The 8576-nt window shown below is 33.7% G+C and overlaps 1 protein-coding gene across 1 annotated transcript; it reads left to right on the top strand.

The window, feature by feature from the left end:
• The first annotated feature begins 3829 nt into the window (after window positions 1–3829).
• Window positions 3830–5988, top strand: LOC113761144 (CBL-interacting serine/threonine-protein kinase 12-like). The gene has a single exon (XM_027304002.1). The coding sequence runs from the start codon at window positions 4279–4281 to the stop codon at window positions 5713–5715; it is 1437 nt and encodes a 478-aa protein (XP_027159803.1). The 5' UTR covers window positions 3830–4278; the 3' UTR covers window positions 5716–5988.
• Window positions 5989–8576: the final 2588 nt, after the last annotated feature.

The raw sequence follows: 8576 nt of genomic DNA, 5'->3' as shown, positions 1-8576 counted from the left end.
GACCCCTTGCTCCATGAACCAAAATGCATCATGCGATCAAAAGATTTTTGAGTAAATTTCTTACAACCCAAATTAGAGATTTCTACAATAGGAATTTAGTTTTTTAAGGTGTGCAGTTGTATAGTATTGCTTGAAATATTGTAAATTTTCAATCTCAATATTTTAAATTTAATCTATGCATATTGCAAGAATTGTATACCTATCGATTTTTTAATATCTTATATTTTTGTGATTGTTTATGTACAATAGTTAATTTGAAGAAGCTAATTATTTGAAAACCCTAATGAACTTGTTCAGTTAGTTCCTTCGAGTTATTTTAGGGTTCCTATTAGTTTCATTGTAATAAAGGGTTTTCCGTTTAGGATGTTCCTTGTTAATACATTTTTTAAAAGTTTTTTTGTTTGTTCAAATGATTCAATTGAAATTTCTGTTGAATAATCGTGTTTTGTTGTCCAGCTAGAAGGAGCTGGATGAATATTTCTTCTTCATTTGCGACTCTTTTATGGTTTGAGATGATGATGGTGTTTTGTTGCTTGAAAAAAAAAAAAAGGCTAAATTACGTTTAAATGAAATAAGAAAAAGAGAACAAAAGGAAATTGGTGAAGAGGAAAAATACTTTTGAACAAATAAAAACAGTGTTTACAAGTCCATGAATGAAGTAGAACAAAGGAGTGACAAAGATCGGATTGATGGGAATTCGTTTACTACTTTTTGATAAATATACTTTCAAGAAAGTGACAGTAGATTTTATAAATGAAGCTCATGATTAAGCAAAACAAAAAAAATCAAGTAAAAAAAATATAAAAAAAAACCAATGGAGAAATAAACTTTTCCTTCTTTTTTTTTTCTTTTTTGGGTTAATGTTTTCCTTAAAAAAAAAGTAACCTTTCTACTTTTGCTTTTTAATTTTAAAAAAAAAAGAGTTAGCAATGTTTTACTTAGTGATTCCGTCAAGTAAGTATTGTTTTCAGGAACTATTCAGATTAGAACACAATCATTAAGTTTCTAGCACGTAATGGTTCTGCTGAAATGGCAGTTTGACATTCATAGACAGGAAGTCAAACGTAGGACCTAATTAATTTCTTGCGTATGGTTTAATAAACAATTGAAATTGTTAACTATTGATTACTTTAGAAGAAAGATTTGCCCTAATCTTCCATAAACTGAGTTGCATTAAATTTTATGTTGCCAAAGAATTAATCAACCATTGGTGACCAGGTGGTGATATATTAATTCTTTTAATTAACCCTCTCCTTTCCTGTTATCCTGTTATTCATGGAAAACTCTTGAATCATTCAGTTGAAATTGTTGTCATGTGTATATATAATCCTTATTCTGAACAGGAATCTAGCTTATTAAGACTTATGATTTGAGTAATTTGCTACAAGCACATAAGATTCCTATTTCAAGCCGATAGAAAAAGAAACAAGAAAATTAAGCTAACAATTGAAGTAGGACTAAAGAAACATAGTGTCCATCAGCATTTAAATTTAATGCATTCAATTAAGATTTTGATACTTAATAATTCAGTAATTTAATAAATTCAGAATTTCGATTTCATATTTTAGACTTCAAATTTTAGATTTCAAATTTATCAAATGTACCCTCAATCTTAAGGAGATGGTTAAAAACATCTGAATTATTGTTATCCTTTTTTTTTCCCTGTTATACAACTGTCAATTACTATAATTTTGAAGAGTAACGCATTCTGGATTATTAAATGACTCAAACCAAAGTACTAATTAGGAGTAAATACAGATCTTTGAGGAGAATTTTTAACTGTGTTTATCACCATTTTCAATCCATTCCCCTTTTGCTAGTCATTCCAAGCATAAATTTATCCTTTTTTTTTCCCTGTTATACAACTGTCAATTACTATAATTTTGAAGAGCAACGCATTCTGGATGATTAAATGACTCAAACCAAAGTACTAATTAGGAGTAAATACACTTCTTTGAGTAGAATTTTTAACTGTGTTTATCACCATTTTCAATCCATTCCCCTTTTGCTAGTCATTCCAAGCATAAATTAATCCAGTTCTGGTTCGTACTAGAATTACTGCCAGTATTAATTGTTCTCAGCTCACATAATCATTCAAACTCTCTTCGTCAATTGTCCTTAAGCCCACTGTTTTTGTTGAAGCTAATGAGTTTATAGTCTTGCATTATATGCAAAATTGTATTGCGCCTCAAAATTGAGGCTAGTTTGGATCATAATTATTAAATCCAACCCAGTTCGGTGGTTGAACTGGTCAACCCAATGATCTGGGCATTATACCAGGTCGGATCTCTAGTTTGACGGGACAAGCAATTGAACCGATCAAAAAAAGTATGGTATAATAATTTAATATATTTAACGTAAAAAAATTGATTAAAAAATATGTTCAAAAAAAATACCCATAAAATTTTGTCTCACAGCACTAGAATCCAAACAAAATTATGACAAAATTTTGTATAAAATTTTGATTCTAGTTTTGTAATTTTGTCTGACAAACCAAAAAGTATAAAATTTTGACATGCCTCTTCTTGACATTTGACAGATTTTTTTTTTTTTTAATATGAACCACAGTATCCACATTCATTGTACGATTCTTATGATTAAGAGATGCAAATCTCTTTCACTTTGGACCAACATCCGTTGCTTGGCAGTTGACGGATTCGAAACGACAAAGATTGGTGTTCAAATAGCAGTGACCGGTGAGAATAAAAAGAAATGAATGATGGAATATTCGAATCTGCAATTTTTACCTCGGCACTTCTCTAAGTGTGGGTCATATTACCAACCATTTATCACAATTCACACATCATCATGATCTTTCATCAGGAAACATCTTGATTTTTTTTTTTTTTTGGTCAAAAAGGAAACATCTTGATTTAGCCTCCAAATATCCACATCCTTCGTTAAATTCATTTAACCTTTTCAACATTTTGATTAGACAAAAATATCCACAACTTTCATTAAATTTACTACCGCCACTTTTATGAAGTTGTAATTAACATGAAGAGTATGACATTTTTTTTTTTTTTTTTTACCATTTCACATGAGTAGAACTGTTAAAAAAAAAAAAGAGTGTCATCAAGGTCAAGCATATCCATCAACAATTCCCATTTTACATTTAACCAAAATAATTTCTCAATCATTTGCCAAATTGCATCCAAAATTGTGGGATAATTTCAAAAACTTCTCTTGAGTTTTGGAACAATTGCAGCCACCTCCCTTGAGGTCTGAAAAATTATGGAGACCTCCCCTAAAAAGCATATTTTGGTAACAAATGATGATGTAAGCACAGAGAGCCCAATGAATATCCTATATTGCTCCTATTTGCTTTACAAAATAAATTAAATGACAAAAGAAATCAGAAATCAACATTACTTGCTAAGTAGAAAAAATTTTAAGATGGTTCTTTGCAGCAAAATTTAGGTCATGCTTCAAAGCATCATTTTTTAATGATTGAACTTTTTTTTTCTTTTTCAAGTAAGTTGTGAAGAAACTAATTTTAAAAAATGCATCCTTACTAGTTAGCTATTTATAAGATTAAATAAGAAATCCATTCAACTAACTTACGAATTGAATATAATGTATTAGGTGAAATGAGGTTAGCATTTTTGGATAAAAAAATTTGTAAGATATGATTTTTTTTCTTTGTATCCATTTTTCACTTATGATTTGTAGAGTTGTCAAGGTTATTATAATTATTTCATAACACTAAAAGGAGGTAAGTATAGTTTTTCAAACTCTAATGAAAGTGGCTGCAATTATCAGAAATCTCAAGAGTGGTTTACGTAATTATACCCAAAATTATTTCTGTAAATAAATGAATAGCCGTTACAGTCAAATGATAAATCTGCCTCCAGCTGTAAAACATGAGACGCTAGAATCTGCTTCACACATAACAGTACTAAATTACTCCTACAACTCCTCTAACTCTCTCCTTCTCTCTTTCTCTCTCCATTGAATTTACCTTTATTAACCAGCCTATAAATACCATTTTTCCACAATCATTGCAGAACTCTTTTATTTCTACACCTCAGAAACCTCCAAAAAAAAAAAAAGTCCAAACGGCGGACGTCAAGCAACACAGGAAAGACACCCTCCTTTCTTGGCTGCCTCCCTTCTCCATCTTCCCCCTGTTATGGAAATAACGCCGCCTCCGAACACCTGAATTGTTCAAATCCCATTCTTGTCTATACGATCAAACTAGAATTCAATTTTGTGAAATTGATTGACCCTTTTGGGATTTGGACCGACCCTTTTGAGTTTATCTCGAGATTTTGCACCATGGCTGCAGCAGCTCCGGCAGCACCAAAAGCAGCAACAAGTACCAGCTCCAGGAAGAAGGAGTTGCAAGGCTTGATATTAGGCCGGTACGAAATCGGGAAATTGTTAGGCCATGGGACCTTTGCTAAGGTTTATCATGCTAGAAATGTGAAGACAAATGAAAATGTAGCAATCAAGATTATTGATAAAGAAAGGGTGCTGAAAATTGGGCTGATAGCTCATATTAAAAGGGAGATCTCTATCTTGAGAAGAGTAAGGCATCCCAATATTGTTCAATTGTTTGAGGTGATGGCTACAAAGTCCAAGATCTATTTTGTGATGGAGTATGTTAAGGGTGGGGAGCTATTCAATAAGGTTGCAAAAGGGAGGCTTAAGGAAGAGGTAGCTAGAAAATATTTTCAGCAATTGATTTCTGCAGTTGGTTTTTGTCATGCTAGAGGTGTTTATCATAGAGATCTTAAACCTGAGAATATATTGTTGGATGAAGATGGTAATCTTAAGGTTTCTGATTTTGGGCTTAGTGCTATTTCCGAGCAGATTAAGCAAGACGGTCTTTTTCATACCTTTTGTGGTACTCCAGCTTATGTTGCACCTGAAGTTTTGGCAAGAAAAGGGTATGATGCTGCTAAAGTTGATATTTGGTCATGTGGGGTGATTTTGTTTGTGTTAATGGCAGGGTATTTACCATTTCATGATCAAAATGTTATGGCTATGTATAAGAAGATTTATAAGGGTGAATTCAGGTGTCCTAGATGGTTTTCTCCCGAATTGACTCGGTTTTTAACTCGAATCCTTGATACAAATCCCGAGACTCGGATTACGATTGCAGAGATAATGGAGAATAGGTGGTTTAAGAAGGGGTTTAAGCATATCAAGTTTTATATTGAGGATGATAAATTATGCAGTGTAAACGATGAAGTTTGTGAGGGTGGTCGGGGTGAGACACTGGGTGAGGGTGATGGGTTTGAGTCTGATCAGTCTTTCTCTGAGCCTGAACCTGAAGTTGAGAGCAGGAGGAGATTGGCTACTTTGCCTAGGCCAGCTAGTTTGAATGCATTTGATATTATTTCGTTTTCACGTGGTTTTGATTTGTCTGGTTTATTTGAGGAAGGAACTGATGGAGCAAGGTTCGTTTCAGGGGCTCCGGTACCAAAGATTATATCCAAGTTGGAAGAGATTGCCAAGGTTGTGAGTTTTACAGTAAGGAAGAAGGATTGTAGAGTAAATTTGGAGGGGTCAAGAGAGGGTGTAAAGGGTCCATTGACGATTGCAGCTGAGATATTTGAATTGACACCATCTTTGAGAGTTGTTGAGGTGAAGAAGAAAGGAGGAGACAGAGTAGAGTACGAGGACTTCTGTAATCGGGAATTAAAGCCTGGTTTGCAGAATCTAGTGCACGAAGGTGCCCCTTACGCTTTGCCTTCAGACACTGAATAGGCAGAGAAAGAAGAGAAAAGGGTATTTCTCTTTGGCTACTTCTATCAGTGTAGCTTTTGTATCATAGTTGCTTTTTTCTCTTTGGTTGTGGTCTAGGGGAAGCTCTTCTGTTTTCTGACCTTGCATGTGCTTTTCTTGTCCGGTTAGTGTAGATGAAGTATCTAGAAAATGAGATACGCAGCTGTACACGGAGGTGACATGAATTTCTGATGTATCTTGATCTGATAATCGAATTTATTAAATAAAAAAAATTATATTTCCTTTTTATTTTAACTGATTCTTGGTAACCTGATGGGGGAACAAAAAAGAGAAAAAGAAAATGAATATTGGATATGTCTGTGTGGACATTTAGAAATATCTATTGGTTGCACTATTGCTAAATCAGAATTAAACGTGTCATCGTTCATTTAATAATGAGTTAGTCCTAAATTTGCTTCTTTTGCATTGTATAATGATCACAACTATTGCGAACCATTTGCTATTGAAGATGTCAATTTGCATTTACAAAGATCAAATTCCATATTGGTGATTGGTACGGTGAAGCTGATTTTGATTGCTTGATCAATAGAAATAATTGCTGGATAACCAGAGGTAGAAGATGATTAAGTAGATGGGAAAAAATGCTGCTAATGCATCTAGGAAAAAGAAAATTATTGACTAACATAAGGAGTAGACATTTAGTGAAAACATTCAAGAAGGGTTTTTCTTGACTGTGCTCTTTAGGTTTTGGAGAACATGATGCAATCATTTCTGTTCTGTATCCAATGTTGAGAATTTTTAGCTTTCGGTATGAACTGTTTAGTTCTATTTAGAGCACTGTCTTGTATTTTCATGTTTAACAACACTATGTAAGATGGTAAAGAACAATGAGTGGTGGAATTAAGCCGTCTAGGGTCAGCAATTGTTCCTCAAAAGGAAGATATTGCGGGTGCAATCATTGCTATTCCGTGTCCAATGTTAAGAATTTTCAGCTTTTGATATGAACTGTTTAGTTCTAGTTAGAGCACTGTTTTCATTTTTCATGTTTAACAACACTATATAAGATGGAGAAGAACAATGGATGGTGGAATTAAGAATTCTAGGCTCAGCAATTGTTCCTCAATAGGAAGATACTGTGGATGGTTCTAAGGTTACTCCTAACAAAATATTCTTTGTTCTTTACTTGACATGACTTTCATTGTCTGGGTTTTTAGGGAATAAAAAATAGTACCTGCATTTATTCTTGTATTTTTAAGTTTATGCTCCTCTTTCTTGCTCTACTGAGTTGGTACTTGTTCTAGTATTCTGCTTTGGTTTGGTTGTGTATTTTTGGCTCAGCCTTTTGGTTTGGTAGTGTCTTGCTCAGGTTGTTAGTTATTATCAACTGAATGTATCATAACTATACTTCTTGATATAATATGTTACTCAGTATTCTGATTATTCAAACCACATTTACTGAAGAAGCAACTAAAGGGTTTTGTTGCTTTTGTTCAGTGAGCTCTATTTCTTGATCTTTTTTAATCCAATGCAAAGCAGTTAACTGTTGGCATACTGTCTCTAAGGTTTTAGCTTGGTGAGCATAATTCACTTTTTTTGATCTATGTACTGTTTTCATGGGAATCATTTGGTCCCTTTCGCTGAAAATGAAAGCCACATTTTGATGATGGGAGGTTTGGCTAGGACCATTAACCATCTATTGTACTATTTTAAGAAACGGATACAGGAAATGAAGTGAGGAATGGACCTTATGTCCTGCAAAATCCAGTACAACTTCTGAATGATGGAAATTAAACTTATCTGAGCAACACCTTAAACAGAAATAGTAAATTTAATTCAGTACATCATTAGTTCCTATATTTGCATGAGAGGTCAAAGAAACTTCTTTTTATAACACTATAGTCTGACATAATTCTGTAATCTTCTTCAGAATGATGAAAAATTGTGGGCGCCTGAAGGATTAGGGGTCAGTAATGTTTTTAATGTGCTTTGTCTGTAAGACATAATGATATGGAAGTTGTTCTAAGAATTTGCTTTCTTGTTGCTTTTTTGTTTTTTTGGTGGGAGAGGTGGAGCACAGGATGTGGTTGTGACTCATGAGACTCAATTGGTGTAATCTAACAGTCAACTTCCTGTGTTGAATTATCTACACATTTTTTCATAAAGTTGTTAGTATATGTTCATCTATACTGCAGAAAACATGAAAAAGAAAAAGTTGTATGTATAGAATATTGAACATCCGGTTTATGGTTCCTTTTTACTGATTTTCAGAAGATGATGTGTTCAAGTTTCTAACCGTCTGCACAATTTAAACTTCTTAGTGCTCATGCTGTCAAAATTGGCGCCTGATTGAAATGCTGTCCAAATTGAGTGCACGCTCTTGTATCGTCCTTTCTGTCTGTCCACAATTAGATTTATTTGATCGCTTGCTTGCTAGGTAAATTTGATTGTCAGTTCTATGTTGCCTCTAAATGTATAGAAATAACAATACGGCCCAATATGTTTAATTAGTGTGGCCTTCTTATTTGTTATAATTATTTTTTTGGTCCTTACAAAAATAGGAGCACGTTTGTACTTTCCATGGACATAGTTAGACTTTAAGTTGTGATTTAAGATGTATTTAGGTCCCATTTAGAATACAAGGTCACGCCATGAAATCTGAACTATAGATTTGGTGGGGATATTCCAGGACCACAAGGAACCGAAGATCAATAAATCTAGCACGTGTTAGAGACCAATCAGTGGGCCGATTTTTTCTAATTGGCTATGGTTATACTGCAAGTGGATAGCTTGGGAACCCTCATACAATTGTCAAGGGAGTTGGCATTTGTGATTTAACGCATGGTGCTTTCGTCGTGTTATTTTCATGTGTCTGCTAATCCTTC

Source organism: Coffea eugenioides, chromosome 2 (genome assembly GCF_003713205.1).
Source record: "Coffea eugenioides isolate CCC68of chromosome 2, Ceug_1.0, whole genome shotgun sequence".
NCBI lineage: Eukaryota > Viridiplantae > Streptophyta > Magnoliopsida > Gentianales > Rubiaceae > Coffea > Coffea eugenioides.
The sequence above is the reverse complement of the archived record's forward strand: the minus strand, read 5'-3'. Positions and strand labels throughout refer to the sequence as shown.